The 21,119-nt window shown below is 36.6% G+C and overlaps 2 protein-coding genes and 1 pseudogene across 2 annotated transcripts; 1 reads left to right on the top strand and 2 right to left on the bottom strand.

The window, feature by feature from the left end:
- Positions 1-1,707: 1,707 nt before the first annotated feature.
- Positions 1,708-10,760, bottom strand: LOC148197866 (uncharacterized). The gene is made up of 6 exons (XM_088115655.1): positions 8,146-10,760; positions 7,989-8,073; positions 7,866-7,913; positions 7,515-7,811; positions 6,576-6,777; positions 1,708-1,763 (listed from the first exon to the last, which is right to left on the bottom strand). Exons 1-6 carry the CDS (start codon positions 10,758-10,760, stop codon positions 1,708-1,710), a joined length of 3,303 nt encoding a protein of 1,100 aa, XP_087971781.1.
- A 4,190-nt stretch (positions 10,761-14,950) lies between these two features.
- Positions 14,951-15,517, top strand: LOC148197865 (phosphoribulokinase, chloroplastic pseudogene; annotated as a pseudogene).
- Positions 15,518-17,995: 2,478 nt separating this feature from the next.
- LOC124839990 (ricin B-like lectin R40G3) lies at positions 17,996-20,672 on the bottom strand. The gene is made up of 4 exons (XM_047315950.2): positions 19,896-20,672; positions 19,673-19,795; positions 18,563-18,791; positions 17,996-18,163 (listed from the first exon to the last, which is right to left on the bottom strand). Coding segments are annotated over exons 1-4 (876 nt in total). The 5' UTR covers positions 20,418-20,672; the 3' UTR covers positions 17,996-18,161.
- Positions 20,673-21,119: the final 447 nt, after the last annotated feature.

Here is a 21,119-nt window from a genome sequence, read left to right as displayed (position 1 = left end):
GAGCCAACAAATACACATGATAATATATTAATTATATGACTCAGTCACACTGCTCAAAACAATCAATTCAAACACATAAATCAACTACAGGCATGAAAATCATGAAGTCGTATTACTACCAAGTAATACCTTATCAGGATGTCTTTCTCATGTAATCTACTGTCATGCTGCCTGTTTACCAAAGTCTTACGGTTAGAGTCACCCTGCCTACTCACCTAAGCATTACGGTCAGGGTTATCTTGCCTGCTCACCAAAGTCCTACGATCAGAACTTGTTTCCTTCTACTTTCTGAAAGTCTTATGAGTAAAATTTTTGGCTTCCAACACTAACTGAACAAATGAAATATAACACATAATCACATCATCCAACACCAATTGAATAGATGACACATAACATCAACTGAATCGACAACATCAACACAACTCGACCAACAACAAAACAACTCAGTCACATTCAATCGCAACTCGACAAATCATAGAAATAAGTCGGTCAAAAGTAGAATAACTCAGCCACATTCAAACACAACTCAACAAATAACAGAAACAACTTGGCCAAGGTCAGAAACCTCGTGGCCAATCTCCAAAACCTCTCTGCAAAGTTAAAAATTCTCTCAATCGAGATTCAATAAAAACTTGGTCCAAAACCAACCTAGCTCAACAAAGACCAATCCAACCCGACAAAGACCAACCCGACCAACAAAGACCAACCTAGTCTGACCAGAATGTAAATTTATATTATGGATTATACAATCTAAAATATAGTTTACATTATAATTTTTTTTTTCCAAATTTGTAGTATGAATTGTACAATTTATAATGTAATTTGTATTCTAAATTTTCTTCTAAATTTACATTAGAGATTGTACAATCTGAAATATAAATTTACACTAGGATTGTACAATTCAAAACATAATTTACATTCAAAATTGTCTTTCAAATTTATATTACAGATTATATAATCCAAAATATAAATTTATGTTACGGATTATACAATCTAGAATGTAATTATATTTCAAATTTTCTTACAAATTCGTATTACATATTGTATTACGAATTATACAATTCAAAATAATATCTTTATTTTGAATTATTTTCAAAATTTGTATTATAAATTTTATAATTGAAAATATAAATTTATATCATGAAAATTCAAAATATTTACGTTCAGAATCTAAAATATATTTTTTTTTATTAATTTCAAAACAAAGAATGTAATTGGAATTTTAAAAAATATGAGATTGCAAGAAGAAAATATGGTGAAGAAATTCCCCACATTAACTAAAAACAAATCTTACATTTGTTAAATATGGAAGACGAATATAAATATGTATTTTACTTTTTAGTTTTAAAACGATAATGAATATAGTTAAATTTATATCGTCTTGAGTTGTCATCTCAAATATAGCAACTATGAATTAATTAGAATATTGTAACATCCCAAAAATATAGCTCTAAACTATATTTAAGAGTCCTTACATTTACAATAATTTAGAACAATTACAAAAAAATAGATTGACTTACAGTTATCCTAAAATAACTATAAGTTTTAAAACTTTATAAAGTTCCTATACTATTACAAAACAAAGTAAATAACCGAACAATTATTATTAAATTATAGAATTGTGACCGAACGGTTCACCAGAACTATAGTTGTGACCGAACGGTTCACCAAAAACTATATACAACTTGATGACCGAGCGGTCATAACCTAAGCAGCAGGATCCTCTCCCTCCAGTGCCTGCTCCAGAGAACCCTCTTCACACTCTGCTCACACCCATAGGGTGATCATTGTAAGGACACAGACGACTGAACGGACAACATGAAAAGACAGGAAAATAAGGGTAAGCAAATGTAATTTAATTAACCATGTTAACATGCAATTCAGACACACATATAATACAATCATACATATATAGAAATCATACAATCATGTTATAACCGACCACTTCTACAATGACTGTCCGGACTGTATGAATTGTGTAGCTACGATGTTTGTGCACCCGGATGGTGTAGTAGCTGCAATGCCCTCAACAGCTGCCATCGGGGTTAGTCCGTTATACCTCGCCCAAGTTACCCTTATGGATTAGAACCTCCTGCCATTCTCACACATGAGTTACTCCTCTCTACGTGAGAATGAGTAATCACAGAGTATCAAGATAAAGGCCAGCTAAGCAATAACCACATTCATACTTTACAATTCCATAACAATCCATGAGATATTCCTCCTTGGAATTCTCTTTCTTATCCACATATCATACCATACTTCAGTACCAACATACTTCCTCATCCATAACACATTTAAGTAAAATCAAACCGAACAGTAAAACAACCACCACCCTTGAGCACAACCGAACGTAAAATATCAATATAACTGAACAAGACCGAACAGGAGAAACTCTCCCTACATACGAACATGATCGAACGGTCATTTAGAGAGTAAGACTCAAGTAGGATCCGAACACTTAAACTTATACCGAGCACTTATGACTTAGAACGGATACTATTATCTTAAATCGGTAACTAATGGCTTAATACAAGTACGATATTGAGCACTAATATAAGAACGAGCGCTAATAAGAGACCAACCAACCCAATAATACCGATCGCTAGCATTATCATAAATGCTAGTACTATACCGAGCGCTAACACTAACATAAATGCTAGTATAAGACCGAGCGCTAATACTAGCATACTGCTAGTGTAAGACCGAGCGATAACAAGAACGAGTGCGAGTACAAAACCGAGACTATACTGAATGAGCGCCAGTACAAGTCGAACACTACCAAGAACGAGCGCTAGTACGAGACCGAACACTACCAAGAACGAGCGCTAGTACGAGACCGAGCACTACCAAGAACGGGCGCTAGTACGAGACCGAGCACTACCAAGAACGAGCGCTAGTACGAGACCGAGCGCTATGCTAGGAAACCCACCCTTCTAAGACCGAACGATCTTGAACTGTAGGACTCCGAGGAGACCAACTCCAGTTAATAACCGAACACAAAACAAGACCGAGCGGTCAACAGTAACCACTCGGCATTCTACATGATTCTGCAGAACTTCTACATAATTATGAACAATGCCTAACTTAACCAAACCAGAATATCTTTGCCAATATCTAATCCTCCACTTTCGAATTATAAATCAATTCAACCCTATTGAAATATACCTAAACCATAATAACATCAATCAAAAGAATCCCATAAACGATTTCTCCAAATCACTTACTTAACATAACAGACCAAACGCTATAATGCAGAAAACCCAACCCATTCACAGGTTTCGACTATACATATAATTTAAACACAAAATCCAGTCAATCATCCAATTATTCATACATGTAAACGTTCCGACAAAAATTACAAACCCAGAAAATCATAATTAAATTACTAGCTTCCCTTACCTTAAAGCAACTTGACAACTTTAACTTCTCCACAGTTTGCTAAACCGCAAGTGATACTAAGACATTCTACAGACTTTGGATCGATGAAAGGAAACCAACCACCGAACCAGAAACAGAATCAGAATGAAAGGCTGATGAACACATGTAAGACCGCATAATGCTTGCATGTGATAGGAAATGCAGAATTTTTCAAAAAGATAAAGGAATTAAACTTACCAGCTCAAAACAACAACTTGATCGGTGCAAAGGAAAACTCTTGACACTAGGAAGGCTCAGCCACGACCTGATTGATGATTAGGTGAAGAAGAAGTGAGAATTTCTAAAGAGAAGGGAGAGGAAAGGTAGATGATTCTGTCTTAGAGAGATACAGAGTCTGAAAATAATGAGACCATCTTTGTTTAAATTTTCTATTTATATGCTCATGCAACACTTGGTCTCTTTATTTTGAGATATTTGTCCCCCTCATAACACAAAATTTCTGGACTCTCACACATATACTCATATAATATCTTTTACTTTAATTAAAGTGTCAATTTTGTAATTTAGGCGCATAAGCAATTTATAATTGCAACCATACAACATTTACACTTATATTTAAATTTTGAAAGAAAAAAAAATAGCAACATGTACTTAAACAACTACTTTTGCTTAAACAATAAAAATACGTTATAATTGATGAACAATAACAATATAATATGTATAAGGATATTTTTTTGATGAATAGTTTGCAAATCATTATATTATCTATGCATATTATTTAGCTTCATCATATCCTTCACCCTAAATATTTTGAATGATAAAATTATGATAGAATAGTATTAGAGGTATATCCAACTTGATCAACAATCAAACATTTCTAATAAAAACATGTTATATTTCTTTTCAAATATTAGTGAAGTGTATATTGCATTTTTAATAAGATTTGCATAATCACCTCAATTAAAAAACGAAACTATGAAAATGTACAAGATAAGTCACCCAACCTTACGAAAGAAAATATAAAATATCATATACTTTTGGAAGTATAAAAATAATCTATAGAAAAAATATTATAAGTAAAAACACTACAAAAAAAATGGCATTACCGAAAGCCAAAATCCCTCGGAAACAGCCAAAAGCCGTCGGAAAAAGACATTTACAGACGGCCTACCAACGGCCATCGAGCCGTCGGTAAATCTCTTGTCGCTAACAATTACCGACGGCTTTTGCCCTTCGGTAATTACCGAGGGCCAAAAGCCTTCGCTAATTACCGAGGGCCAGAAGCCTTCGGTAATTACCGAGGGCCACAAGCCTTCGGTAATTACCGAGGGCCAAAAGCCTTCGGTAATGACATGAGATGGGTATTGACCGAGGGGCAAAAGCCTTCGGTAAGTGGCACGAAAAAATAACAGTTCACTCTATTTTTTATGAAACCAACCACGCAAACAGACCTGCATAACAGTTTCAAGCACAAACAGACCTGGATAACAGTTTTCAAGTATATACAGATCTGCATAATGTGCATCTCAAAGATGCAATCACTAATCAATATCCATAGAACATCCATTAAGAAATAGAACATGCAGTAATCCATATAACATGTAATTTATAGTTAAAACATAAAACCATATTGATGTCCTAACATCCAAAGTCATCTAGTTTTATAACATCGAAATGATCTAAATTCCAATTGTTTGTAATATCCAAATGTTTGTAATATCCAACAGTTTCTATTAGAAGTAAAAACAAAATCAAACTAATAATGTACATAGTCTTCATCAGAATGATCTTCATCATCCTGCTCTTGTATTGATGGCTGGACTGGTGTGGGTTGGACTGATGAGGGTTGGACTGATGAGGGTTGCTGGACTGATGTGGGCTGCTGAGGGGCAACGGGTGATGACGAGGAGGGTCGTGGCTGTGTCGAAGGGATATGTTGTACGTCCTGTGAGGTCTCAGGCAACACTCTCATGACTAGGGCCTTAAAGTTTGTAAACTCTGCTCTGAGATCAGTGAGCTCCTGGTCACGTTGCTCCAGTGCTTGCATGAGGCGGGCAATAACCTCCTCAGGAGCAGTGGTGGAAGAAGAAGGTTGGTGCTTCAGAGTACCTCCTCTCGATGCCGTGTAGTTTGCAGCAAGTTGTCCTGCACCGTACAAGCGACCCTTTTTTCTTGCCACCGACGATGTCGACCCAGCACTGCGTCCTACGGATGTCGTCTTCTGCATTACTCGCATCATCCGGTGTAGGAGCTGACTCATGTTCAGATCTAACCTGTGAAAGTCTCGTAGAAAATTCTTCCTATTGAAACATTAAAAGCAATGTTAGGGAATGACATAACATAAATGAAAAATTAGTAATAGTAATAGTGTTATTTGCTTACATGAGTCTTCCGAGATCTTTCATCAACGAACTGATTAGTGCCCTTCCGAACATGAGTCTGTGCAAAGACCTCATCAACATGGACCGCCCGTCCCAAAGCTTGTGCCTGTAACAAAATTGACAATTATAACTGTACATATGAAATAAAAAATACATAAGTAGGGCCATGAAAGCAAAAGTTAGGGAATGAAATTTTACCATACGAATGGCATGCTCATGAATGGTTATCGACCCACCAGTATGCAGGGTGCCACCCTTTTCAGATGCTCTATTCCTCTGGGCTTTGGCACACTTATTGCGAAACTCTACTGTATTCCAATGAGCCAGTAAAGAGTTCCAAATTTGATCACCCAGCCAGTAAGGGTGCTGTCCTGCATTGCGGGCATCCCTAAACATCTCTGAGAGCCGATGAGATGCTTTCATGTGGAAATTTCTGTGTATCTGAGTTTCATGTTCAGGTTTCCACTGCACCTTCATCTGTAACATTAAAGAGAACAAACATTGATTACAAAACATACTAAAATAAGAGGGACAATTAGTTTAGTGGATTGTTCACCTGAAAACGCTCCCAGAATGGCTTTCTGTCGTCGTCAGGTATTGCTCCCCAAGTAGGCCATGGACTTAAAAATTGTTGCTTAATTGAACGTGTGATGGCCTGGGAAGCAACCCTAGATGGAATAAACCTGCATAATAGAAGTCATATCAATTACAGTAAGGTATAAACATCAAATTATGTGAAGAGATTAATATCTTACACTTTACCATACGGCTCAATCCATGGTCGATCATGGAGGGGCGGGTCAACACCATCACCATCACCACTTGAATCTGGATCAGCAGATGGTGTGACAGTCTGAGAAGGCGGTATAGTAGATGAGGAAGTTATCGAAGTAGGGTCAGGGAGAGGAGTGGGGGTAATAACCACAGGGGAAGGAGTAGGGTTTATAATCACAGGAGGAGGAAGAGGGTCTGCTGCAGGGGTAGTAGAAGGGTGTGCTGCAGGAGTAGGAGAAGGCTGTACTGTAGGGGTAGGAGAAGGCTGTACTGTAGGGGTAGGAGGAGGCGCCACAGATGATGTACCGGGGGCAGCAATGCTAGGTAGTCTACCAGGCACCCTAAGTACATACTTTGGTGCCTGCCGTTGCCTCTTTTTAGGCCTTGCTACCCCCTTTCCTTTATCAGGACGTTCTGAACCTTGTCCTGTCATTACTGCATCGGAATGGTTACAAATAAAGGGAGAAAAAAGAAATGAATAAGGAAGGATCAATGTTTTTTAAAGTCAATGTCTAAATAATTGCATACAACTTTTGACATAGTATTTTAGATAACTGTATTCAAATGATAGTTCAATTTGCTACAATAGATGTCCAACATTCAATCGTCGTCATCTTCATCTTCATCATCTTCTTCTTCTTCATCGACATCATGATCATCATCTTCATCTTCTTCTTCTTCATCATCATCTTCATCTTCTTCTTCTCCTTCTTCTTCTTCTTCTTCTTCTTCGTCTTCTTCTTCTTCCTCTTGTTCTTCATCACCTTGTAATTCATCGCCATCACCATCAGGGTCGACCAATGCGGTTATACGTTCAACTTCAAGAATTTCTTGTGGTTGTGACATTTGGTCAAGTTGGTAGGCAACATCTTCCTCAACCTCATTTGAGTCAATGCGACCTCTAGGCTTGGTTTGTATTGCTACAACCCAACCACGTTTGTCAATATTGCGGAATGGTGGATATGGCACATAATAAACCTGTCGGACATTAGTTGGTAGAATGAAAGGATCAAACGGTTGATATCTTAATCTTTGGTTGAGTTCGACAATATTAAAGCGTGGATCAACTCTAGTACCAGCTCTAGAAGGATCAAACCATTCACAATAAAAAAGTACTACTCTGTTTGGAGAAGTAGTGCTGTTGTACTCCAGCTCATATATTTTATGAATGATGCCGTAGAAATCATCATAACAACCCTCTGTTAGGCCCTTCACATACACACCACAATTTGATGTTTTCTTTCCTTTAGACCATTCTTGTGTATGGAATTTGTAACCATTGGTGAAGTAAGTGTGTCATTCTTTGACACATCTCATTGGCCAATTCGAGAGATGTCTTAACTCTTGAACTGTAGGAGTTAATGCCTGATTAAAAACCTACAAATACACTACAAAAATTATGACAGCAAGAGTCAAATTAACCGATTTCTAAACGTACGAAAAAATACAGACCTGATTTCTAAACCAATGGGGAAACTCAGAGTGTATTCTAGCAGAAGTATTTCCTTCTGTGACTTGCTCGACGACAAGAAATGAGCTGGTACAAACGAAATTTGTTAGTGTATAACAATTGTGTCGTTGGAAAGATAAGAGATGGATGATGACATACTCAAGGTATGGCTTCACTTCAGTGCAATTGATTAAGACATGGACATGAGCAGAATTGAATTCAGCATCAGTTAACCAATGTGTGAACTCTTTCCCTGCGTGACGGCCAGATTGTCGGAAAACTGATAATGCACCTTCACGTGGTTGAACTTTCCATTGCATTTCATTTCTGACATGAGTGGGGGACAACATGAAGTTTTTGAAATAATGTGAACAAAAATAAGTTGTCTCTCTGTGCAAGTAAACTGCACAAATTGAGCCTTCTACTCTAGCTTTGTTTTTAACTGAACGTTTGGATTCTCCCATAAACCTTTCAAAGGGATACATCCACCTGTATTGCACGGGTCCCCCAAGCCAAGCTTCATATGCAAGATGAATTGGAATATGCTCCATTGAATCAAAGAATGCAGGAGGGAATATTCTTTCCAATTTGCAGAGAATAATCGGGATATTTTCATCCATCTTTTTAAGGGAATTCTCCTTTAGTGTCGTGCAGCACAAATCTTTAAAGAAGTTACTGATTTCTATTAGTGGATTTAACACGTGCATTGGCAAACAACTGAACGCAAGAGGGATGAAAGTCTCCATGAATACATGACAATCATGACTCTTCAACCCTTGAATAGTACCGTTCTGAACATTGGCACATCTGGACAAGTTAGAAGCATATCCATCTGGCATTTTAAGCTCCTTGATCCATCCACACACTATTCTTGTCTCATCTTTTGACATGGTGTAATTTGCTTTTGGTTTAAATAATCGGCCGTTACCTTGCGCCTTCAACTCTAAGTCTTTTCGTCCACAATACAAAGGTAAATCTTTTCTTGCTTTCTCATTATCTTTTGTCTTACCTTTAACATTCATAACTGTGTTGAAGACATTGTCAAAGAAATTTTTTTCTGTGTGCATGACATCGAGGTTGTGTCTTAGCAAGTTGTCCTTCCAATAGGGAAGTTCCCAGAATATGCTTCTTTTAGTCCAATTATGCCATTCCCCAAACCCTTCTAGCCTATTATGACCAGATTCAGTGACTTTTGGATAGTCTTTCACTCTTCTCCAGACGTGTGATCCAGTCAACTTTGGTGGGGGCATATCTGTTTCAACTTGCCCTTTGCGAAATGCCTTTTTGTTTCTTCTAAAGGGGTGATCAATGGGCAAGAACCGTCGATGGCAGTCAAACCAACTACTTTTCCGCCCATAACTCAATTGGAATGACTTTGTGTGTTTCATGCAATGTGGACAAGCTAATCGACCATGCGTGCTCCATCCAGATAACATGCCGTATGCTGGGAAGTCATTAATAGTCCACATCAACGTTGCCCTCATAAGGAAATTTTGCTTCCTTGAAACGTCATACGTCCAAACACCATTCCATAACTTCTTCAAATCATCAATCAAAGGCTCCAAATAAACATCAATCAATGATTTGGGATTAGATGGACCTGGTATTATACACGATAAAAACATGTACGGCTTTGTCATACACATCTCAGGTGGTAGATTGTATGGGGTAACTATCACGGGCCAACATGAATATGGTGATGCCGAGGCCTGAATGTATGGGGTAAACCCATCAGAGCATAGACCAAGTCTTACGTTACGCGGTTCACTTGCAAAGGAAGGATGTTTACGATTGAAGTGCTTCCAAGCTTCACCATCGGAAGGATGACACAAAAGTCCTTCAGTTTTGTTACCATCATGCCATGTCATGTGTTCTGATGTTTGCATTGAAGTAAACATTCTTTGTAATCTTGGAATTATAGGCAAGTAGAACATGGACTTTAAGGGAATGGGTTTTTTTTGCCTCCGTCCATCATGCATCGTATGATATCTTGGTGAGCCACAAAATTTGCATTCAACCAACAATGCATCTTTTTTACCAAAGTCATTGTCGTAGAATAACATACATCCATTAACACAACAATCAATCTTCTTCACTTCCAATCCCAACTTTGAAACACATTTTTTTGCTTGGTAATAATTCTTCGGCATCAAATTGTTTGGTGGTGTCAAATCTAACATCAATTTTGTATAAAAGTCCACTGCTTCAATGGGCACGTTCCAATTAGATTTGCCAGCCATGAGTCTAATGCACACTGATAATTTTGACTCAGTTGAACCTTCAAATACAGGCAGATTTGCCTCTGTCAGTAAATTGAAAAACCTCTGTGTGGTTTCATTTGGAGGCTCTTCATAATGGCTATGGTTTGCTTCTTGTTCAGCGTGGCGACGAAGAACATTGTCGACCATCTCTTGCATATCCACAAATTGATCTATCTCAGATGTATGTACACTACTATTCGAACCTGATGCAAGCCGCTTTTCAGCTGTAGTGGAGGTCGAAGGAATTTGTTCACCATGAAAAGTCCAAACCGTGTAATTAGGCATGAACCCTTTCTGGTATAGGTGAAGCTTGACGACTTCATCTTTCAAAATCCTTGTACATTCGCACTTCATGCATGGACATCGAATCCCTCCATCAACAGCATAATATTGATATCGTCGGGCCGTCTCCACAAACTCTTCAACTCCGATGACAAAAGATTCCTTGAAACCTCTCCTTCCACTATAACAATGGTCGTACATCCATCCACGATGGTTGGTAAAATGGGTCATGTTCTGTGACAAGCCAAACAAATAAAAACTTAGCCAAAACAGCAACACTCCATGTGACATAAGTAATAAACCTATTACTACTCAAGTCGAACATGGAGGGCAATTTTAACACTACTGTCATAGGCATACAATAAGGGCATGCAAAGACAACTCCTCAGTATCGAAATGTCTTAAACATCCTAAGGGGTTGTGTATTAAATTTGGAGGAGACAACTTATTATTAATGAAGTTATCTTTGTATATATTACTTCCAAATATTTTGTAGGTTCTAAGTGTTTATACTACTTTTACCTTTCTCTTTCTATTGAGAATGTGTGTAGTACCAAAGGATTTTAAATGACTAGTTAACTTAATCAAGTTGTACCATATTATGACTTTTATCGTATTCTGCTAACTAGTTTTAGGTTCTAGGTAGTCATCTTTTGAGTTTTAGGTACTTTTGGTAGTGTCATTTTTGTACTAGGTAGGTTTAACTGTTCTAAACTTTTTAGAACAGTGTTTGTGTAGTTTGGTAGCCTACTTTAGTATGTTGTGTTTTTTGGTCAAACATTAAGACTTACTTTAAATGTGGTTGGATGTTGGACATAAAGGGAGAGAGTGAGATCAAGTTTGGACCATAAACATGAACCAAAGGCACGGATTATAGGTCTGTTATGTAGTTTTTTACCATACAAATCAGAATTTAAATCAAATACAAGTCCACATTTCAAAATATTCCAATAAGGTTATCTACAATGCTAAAATCAGCACATACCCAACAAAGTTTACAATGAATGCACATTCAGGCACCAAAAACAGGACTTTGAAAACTTCAATAAAATATGATTGAGTACATACTTGTTTCAGATGCTTAACTCCTCCTAATTTGCAACACCTCCAAATTTGACACCAACTTGATTCAATTGAACAGTGGGTCTTCCTCCAAAAAACCTATATTTGCAACATATAATAATCTTTATATACCAACTTATAATAATGTTACATATTATAAACAAACAGTAGCTTAAAATGAATAATGCACGACAAAAAGTTCAAAATGACCACTCTACTTCCATTTTAACTCAAAAAGTAATGGTTTAAACACCAAATCTGGCTATAAGCTAAAATATCTGGTGTTGAACAGTGTTATCAACTTTAGAACACCAATTTAAGCTTCTTCAAGCTTTTCAATAGCATAAAAACAAACAAAATTCGAAAATTACCCTTGTTATAGCCAATTTATGAAGCAAATGACACCATTATACCCCCAAAATTAGATTTACAGAGTCAAATGAATTTTGGACACTGAAATGGACTTACAATCAACAAATAAGACTTGAGAAAGATACTACAATCACACTTAAAGACTTGCAATGTTTTTGGGAGTTTTCTTAAGGTGCAATCAAGCTTTTGCTTCACCAAATCATTGGTTAAATGGTATGCACCTAGTACTTACTCAAGTTAATGTGTATAGCACAAATTTAATAGTGAAACTAACTAGTTTAAATGGAAACAACTGACTATGAACTTCTTGCCTAATAAATAGAAAATGGAAACCCATTGCATATCCAAAGAAGTAATAGACTAAAGTCTGAAGGATATGATTGAAACCTTATAGAAGTGTATATATTTGTATTGTATTATTTAAAAATATCTCATCAGCTCCTTGATGAGTAAATATTTTATTTACTTTACTTAGCTTATTGTGCTAGTTTAAAAATGGGTTAGCACATGGGCATACCAAAGGGAATATTATTCCTCTTAAGAAGTGGAGACACCATGTCCCCACATGCACTAACATTGCAGCTGAAGAGAATGGATGTGCGCGGATACGTTTGGAAGGGAATCTTCCACCCAATTATTTCTTGATTCAATACAATACATGAAGAATGGTTCTGCAAATTGGAGGGGCTGCACGAGAAGCAACACACCACATGGCCATCATGAATACTTGCTTTGAAAATAAATAAATGGACCATTATGGAGAGCACATGGACATAGTTTATTGGCAGCAGTGGCAACTCCACATTCACGGCCCACAATGTAAAAATTTGCTTCAATTGGAGTAGTGGGAGGCACTCACGGTATGGTCCAGGGTCATGGGAAGCATGCGGCACATGGCAGGAATTTACAAAGAAGAATGGTCAGAGTGATGGCTTGGTGGATGTCACGGCTGTATGGGCACATTAAACAAACTTAATTGAAAGACTGACATTCAATAAGAAAATGTGCACGTTGGAAATAATGGGGAACAACATGCCATCAACGCACTCACTCCATTAAGCATGGGAGAAAGGCACCGAGAATGGAATTTAGAAGGCCGTGAGCTGAGGAAGGTAAAAGAAGTATAAACTTTGAATCATCTACGTATATTAGAGGTTGTTTGTACTTTACTGTTGTATATCACATAACCTTTTAATTATAATGTTTCTTTCTTTGATGTTTTGTGTACTTGTGTTTACATACAGGTTCTGGTCTAGTGAGAAGAAAACTAGGCTCTATATGTCACTAATGTAGGACACTGAATGCAAGAGAAAGAAAGATTGACCAATTAAGTTGGTTTATAAAGAACAAATTTATGCAGTTTCAAATTTTACAGATTCATCATTGTTTGATTGGGTCTGTGAACACAGCAGAACATGGGTTTAATGGACTTATGAAACCTTTTTATTTCTCGTGACTGTATGGTGGTTACTTTTTCAGGATGTTTTTGGTTACTTTCAGCTAAACTGAACTTGGGTACATAGTTTCAGGTGTCTGTTTTACATTTTCCACCTTCACTATTGCATTATTGTGAATTTCATGATGTGTATATATGTACAAATTTCTGAACTGAGTACACAACTTTCCAACTACCTTTTACACTCCTTTCATTGTTGGCTACACATCTTATATGTTCAAACATCATGCACCTATTCTGCCACATTCTATACTTACATACACTTGACCCTAATTGTTTGATTCTAGTGTGATCCACTTGTGTAAGGTACATTGTACAACTTGTGGACATTTTTGTTAGTGTCAATTGTCTTCAGCACACTTGAGGTACCAAACGAAAATGTAGTTAAGTTTGGTGTTCAAGAAAAGTACGAGTGGTTGTTGTATTGTGGCGTGAAAGGTGAATGATGAAGCCAAAGTCTTAGTGTTAACAGAGGGAACTTCCAGGGGAGACAGAGTGTGGGAAAATAAGAGATGAAGAAAGGATAACAACAATAAATTCAATGGACAAATACAAAAGAGGATACTTGCTTTAAGTTCAAGAAATTTGCCATTTGGCAGGATCTTTAATTATGCCTCACTGTTCAATTGCTCTATTTCAGAATCATGGTCTAGGTCCATTAACAGAACATAAAGTTAAATCCTAATAACTAAAACATACATAAATTCAGAACCACACAATGATAAATGTTGATAAACTTTTATATAGGTGACACATACATATGGGCCAACGACAACTAAAAAAGCACTAAACCTTCCTTCTAAATTCTAAGGTGCCAGACAAGGCACCAATTATTAGAATCAGACATACATCAAATCAACACATCCCTATAATTTTCCTACTTCTGTGACATTTTAGGCTGATTTTTATACTCTTTCATTGCACTCATAACATGATGATGGTGTTTGAGTCAGGATCCAGGTTTGGGAAACAGAGAAAGTGAAGGCCAACTGGCCCAGTATGAAATTGTGTAAATGGTAAATGAGAGAGGGAAAATAAAAGGTTACTGTAAAGTTAATTTTGGTCATGGTAAAGGGCACACTTAACTGGTTTAAAGGTCAAAAAGGACACACTTAAATAAACCATCACTTAAACATTTACAGTGATAAAATTCAAAAGAAAAGGAATTTGTTTTTAATGAGTAATTATTATTATTTGTTTTTCCGTAGTGAAGTTTACTGTGCATAATAATAATTGTATCTTTTAGTACTTATAACTCCTTGCTTGTAATCTATATAGCAGTAAATAGGAGGCTATATAGATAATAGAGGGTACTCCAACAGAGGCCACTCCAACAGAGGAATGTAACTAGGAGGCTATATCTTTTAGTACTTATAACTTCTTTTAGTACTTATAACTTCTTTTAGTAAATAGGAGGCTATATCTTTTAGTACTTATAACTTCTTGGAATGTAACTTCCTTAATAACCCTCCAACAGAGGCCACTCCAACATCTCTTGTATGAAAATTCTCTAGAGAGGGAAAAACAGAAAATGCCAGTTTCCACTTTGTACTTAACACAATCTCTCAGCATAAATTGCTCCATCTCAACCCCATCAAAAACACAACTGAGTTTTCACCAAAAGCAGGTACTATTCTACAGCACAAGGGAGGAACAACAAGAGGGGTATCAACAGTGGCAGAAGCTATGTGATAAAATGTGCAGCAAGTGACCAACACACAGTGCTGATTGGTCTGGCTGCTGACTTAGGTTGTGGAAAAACTACCTTCAAGAGGAGGCTTACCAGTGTGTTTGGAGGAGCATCAGAACCACCAAAGGGTGGCAACCCTGATTCCAACACTATCATCAGTCACACCACTATAGTCATATGCTTGGATGATTACCACTATTTGGATAGAACTGGCAGAAAGGACAAGGGAGTCACTGCCCTTGACCCTAGAGCCAACGATTTTGATCTCATGTATGACCAAGTTAAAGCAATCAAAGTTGGAATTGTTGTTCAAAAACCAATCTACAATCATGTCACTGGTCTCTTGGACCCCCCTACCTCATCAAACCTCCCACAATCTTAGTCATTGAAGGTTTGCACCCAATGTAAGTTTCTCATTTTCTCATTTCATCGTTACAACTATTTCACTCAATTAATCCTTCTTTTATTTAACTTTTGAGGAAAGTTTTGTCACTCACAGTTTAACTTTTACATTAATTGAAACTTAGGACTAATGTTTAATTGTATTCCTCGTTTTCTTTGATTTTCCTATACTACGGTTAAAGGTTGTTTAAACCTTCTAACTGGCATGCCAATGCCTTGCCCCTCATTCCAATTACAAACCAATCTTTCTCAATCAAACAAGCACATACACTGATGCCACAACAAAATCATACAGATTTAACAACATTCTAACTGATAACCAATTTTTAAACGAACAACTTACCTCAACCGAGATAGCCTTGACAGCAACGCCCCACAACGACCACTCCAACGCAGCCCTCAACGAAGTTCCTTCAACCGTATACTAAGAAGTTAATGAAAAGTAGATGAAGGCAGCAACACTATCTAGGCTTTACCAAAATGAACATGACAATGTGAATGAAGTTCTGTGGAACTTACCTCCGACAAAGTCCCTCAACCTCCACACCACCAGCCCTCAACGAAAGAACCAACCTAGGACGAACCCTAGCCCCGGACTCCCGAAAACCACCACGCACCGTGAACCAACACCGATGGACGCACCACTGACCACCGCCGGTTACTCACCGATAAAGTGACAGACCGTGAACCAACGGAGGCAACTGTGTGAAGAGAGGGAGGATACGCCCAAAACGACGAGGCTGATGAAAATGAATTTGGGACACGAGGAACCTAATTTCTGACTTAAGTTAGTGAGGTCCTTACCGACGGCTTATAAACCTTCGGTAATTACCTCTATACCGACGGCTTCAAAGCCTTTGCTAAAAAGCCGTCTCTAAATCCCAATTTTCCAATAGTGAAATAATGTAGAATTAAAATATTAGGAGGACCCATAATTATATTTTGTAGATATACATTAAATTAATTGCAAAACATAAGAGTGAGCATGGTTACTTGCACCGCCGGTCCCTTATACTCCAACTAATTAACAGATTCTACTTAATAATAAAATGAAAGTTTTCGAAATGACTATTTATAATTAATAAAGTTATATCCCTAATCTTACAGACGAGAATGAAGGATTTGTGATGAATTGCTGAGCAAGTTAGAATACATGATCAATCAAAGCTGAATTTCATTCACTTGTTATATATTGTGATAAAACTCGGTAATATGCCAACAAAAAAAAGTTCATAGTTGAATTATTTTAAAGAGTAACTTAAAAAATAGGATGGAAAAGATAATAAATTTGCCGGATTAAATTTTTTATACCATCAATTCATTTTGGTATGTCACTCAGTTTCTTTTAATAAAAATTAATTTAAAATTTTAATTTATGTATATTATATTATATTAAAAATTTATAATTTAAATTATTAATACTTATAAATTAATTTCTAATTATTGATTATAATATAATAATTTTACATATAAAGATAATAATTATTTTAATTTTTTTAATTAAAGACATTGATTAAAATTTTAAAAATATTCATAGTATACTTTTAATATTTATAATTAAATTTTTTAAAAGGTTTTAGAAACAAATAAAAACTTGAATCAGCAGGATAAGTTAGAATTCTTAACTTTGTTTTCTTGTGACAAATCAATCCAAACCGGTCCGTTTTTAATAAACCAAGAGAAAACGGACAAAACTATTCCGTTTTGCTATTTTTACTTAAAATCCCACAAAGTTATTCTCCATAACACCAAAAACTAGGATTTAACTAAATTACATAAAAAAATTATTCTAAAAAAAGGGGTCAGAGGTTTAAAATCAAATTCAAATTAAGAATAACTGACATTATATTGTTGTTATATTCCAGTTAATAAAATATATATTTTAAATTAAATATATTATGCAAGAAATTTAAACAATGTAACAATATGTAAAAAGAATTAAAAATAAAAGAAATAAGATATTTATATGTTAAAAAAGTCATCTAGAAAGTAGAATTAAAAAAGGATCTACACAAATTTATGTCGGATTGAATAAGACAAACTTTATAAATTTTAATACAGATAAAAAAAATAAATCTCATTCACTAAAAATACAACTAAGTCATTCTTATCGATCCAGCCAAAAATACAAACAAATTTTTGTTTCTGAAAATTTTAGAAAATAAAACACCACACCCATTTTCGTTTTTGAAAAATTTAGAAGACAAAGACCCACACTAATGATATTTTACTTAAATTTTGTTTATAGTTATGATTTAGTTTTTGAAAAAAATGATTTATTTTTGAAAAACAATGATTTAATTATTGTTCAAAATGAAGAAAAACAATTTTTTAAAATAAGTTTTACTTTTGAAATTTTGATTACATATTAAAAAAATATTACGTTAAAAAAAGTTATAATTTTTTTAATTAAATAAACTATTTGTTTAACCCGCTACCGCTATCAAAACCATAATGAACTAGACAAAATAACCCATTTAGACATACTCCCATTCAAGTAAAAATCAAATATAATACTTGTAACTGTATTCCACAATGAATAATAGTAAATGCAATTCTAGATAAACTCGCAAGTAAAACATTAAAAGCAAAAACCACCCAAATACAACCATCTTCAAAGCCACTCCACTCACAAATCCGTCAATTTTACTCCTGCATTAAGCATAATCGTAAAGATTAAACAAAAATCAGAGACAGTAATTCATTCTTTGGGAAAAGAAAAAACAGGAAGAAACAATTTTGTGAATTTTTCAGGCACGTTCAGCAACAAAAAATATGACAAATATTTTATTTTCCGGATGGGAAACTAATAACTAAAGAGGAAAGGAAAGTTACGCCGGGTAGATAGAACATATTTCAGAGCAAATAATGGGAATCCTAGGACCAAATGATGAGACATCTAAAATAATTGAACATATGCATACCAACTTCACTTTCGTTAGAAAATACTGCTTTAAAAGAAGTTGGCATTTAGAAGGCATAAAAAAAGGAAGAAACATGATAGAGATTTGCTAGGAATTTACTTTATTATGTTACGGATAGAGAACTTACAGTATGGTAAGATCTTCCACTGCTGGTTATCACCTTTCTTCCACTCCCAGAGGCCTATTGTAGTGCCATCGTGCACACCTCCAGACTTCTTATCACCGCGGAAAGCATCAACATTAAGATGAATGTTATTCACCATCCTTATAGCTCTGTGCCCATCACCAAGGTCCCGGCTCTCAGTCCACAAAATAGACTCGTCAAGGTAGTCTGGATTGTAAGCTATCAGCCGAACCTACAATATTAAAAGTATAAAATAGAAAACGATATAGTTAACATTATTTCTGTAATAAAAGGGTTTAGGGGGCCAGAACCATCTTGTCTCACTTCAAGGTTCAAACCTCGTGCTTTACAAAGCACTGACGACAACATTACTTGCAGATGACAAGTCAAAGAAAGTGCACTACTAAAATATGCACACAGGATTGTTTTACTGTTGCTCTTGATTACACTTTTTATTTCTTTCTATTAACTTTGAAGTTTAACCCATTTCTGTTCACGTGAATCATGTCAGTGGAAAGAAAATAGACAAACCAACAAAAAGGTTAACCCAAGAAGTTGCATTGCAGCTACCCGAATGCAAATAGTTTCGAAATTTGCACATAAGAACAACTCACTCGGATTCATCCATCCATAAACCGCATTTTTGTTATGTATATAAGCCATTTATTGGAAACAGAAAGACTACTAAAGCAGTCAAGTTGTTACTACAGTATATACATACTCAGTAGTAACAGAAAACCAAAATCACAGACTGGTGTCCACTTGCAGTAACATACATCAACATTTAATGGGTCACAAATTTCCTGCAATCAGGAATTTAACACACGCAGTCGCAAATAATTGTAACCCGTTGGATGAAAATCAAACGGATCACATCATAACCTGTAAATAAAACTAAAATTGTGCATCTGAAATTTAATCCGTCCAATCTTCATCCACTGGTGCTTATCCCCTATTGCGCGAATGCACTGAACATAGGGATCATTCAACAAACTCACAATTCCCATGCTATACCCAATTGTAAAACCAGCATACCAATTATCAAGCACAATGACATCGAAGAAAAAGAGACACTCTGCAATGAAAGAGTAAACCTTGAGAGAAAGATCTTACTGGATGACAGCTATCAATGGAATGCTTCAAGGCCTCGCCAGTGGCCTTGTTGACCAAAGAGAAAGCAGGACACCCCTCTTCATCCTTCACCCTGGTGCTGTACTTCTCATCCTTATACCAGTGCTGCATTTCCCAAATACTCAGATAAAAAATAATTAATCCATTACAGGAAAATATCACATTTTTCGTGAACTGGGGTTGCGAGGGAGACACGTGAAGCTACCTGATACTCATTGGAGGGATCGGAGGGTGCGAGAATGACTTGGCCATGACGAATTGTCAGAGAGAAATCGGGCGCAGCCTTGGTTACAACCCTCACGGTGGGTTTGCTCCGGAGACCGGTGTTAGCCTGGTGGCTGACGTGGGTCACGGTGGTGGTGGTGCTGGAATAGTTGTGAGAAGAGAAGTGAGGAGTGCAGAAGTGGGACTCGTGAGCCACGTGGTGGACGGTGGAGGTGGTTCCAGGGGGGGGGTAATAAGCTGCAGCGGGAGCAGGGGAGTACCCGTGATCGGATTCATGGTGGTGATGAGAAGTGGGAGCTGAGTAGTTGAAATCGTGCGGCACGTGAGAGGTGTGGAACACGCTGGTCTCGGGCTGTGGGCGCGGTGGTTGAGGAGCGCCATAGAAGGGTGGGGGCGGCTGTTGGTGAGGGTTGGGGAAGGTGTTTCCCGGCGGAGGGTAAGCAGTGCGACTTTCGTCGTCGTCGTCTCTGCAGTGGTGGGTGTGGCTGAAGGGAAACAACATGGTGGATTTTGAGTTTCGGAATTGGAACAGAGAGAAGAATGCTTAGTGGTTAAGTATAGTTTGGGATGGTTTCTTCCTGCACTTCCAACCCTTTCACCTTCCAACCCTTCATCTTCCAACTCTTCACCTTCCAACCCTTTCACCTTCCAACCCTTCATCTTCCAATTAGTGAATTTGAATGGCATTCTGATTATTGTTTCGTATATTTATGTTGTTCACGTTATTTGACCCATGGTATTGGTGCATAAATGAGGAGTACTTAATCTATTTTTTTTGTATTTGCGCTGAAGCTTTTCAATTTAATATGTCATTCCAGGTTCCTTTTAGTATGCGACATAGTGGTGTTTTTATGCTATTAGTAGTTGCGTAGTTTCTTCTTCTCAATTAATATACCCCTCTTTAATTGTTATTATGTTATAAAAATATTTTTTGTATGAACTTATTAAAGCATGAGATGCAGTACTTTCTGTTTTTTTATGTCATTGTGTCTGAATCATTAAAAACGCACTCAAAAACTCTTTGAACGGACGTTAGGTATCAAGGGGAGGAGATCCGGAAATCAGATAGTGGAATGCAGGTGTCAGTAGATGAGCGGACGTTCGTTTTAAGCAAAACTGAGTTTTTTTGAAAGTTTACGTCACACTCTCTGCATGCATCTTCTTCTCCAAAACTCTCAAATTCTCATTTCTCCTTCTCTCTAAA

This window comes from Vigna umbellata, chromosome 5 (assembly GCF_029865625.1).
Source record: "Vigna umbellata cultivar VRB3 chromosome 5, Vumbellata_1.0, whole genome shotgun sequence".
Lineage (NCBI taxonomy): Eukaryota > Viridiplantae > Streptophyta > Magnoliopsida > Fabales > Fabaceae > Vigna > Vigna umbellata.
The sequence above is the reverse complement of the archived record's forward strand: the minus strand, read 5'-3'. Positions and strand labels throughout refer to the sequence as shown.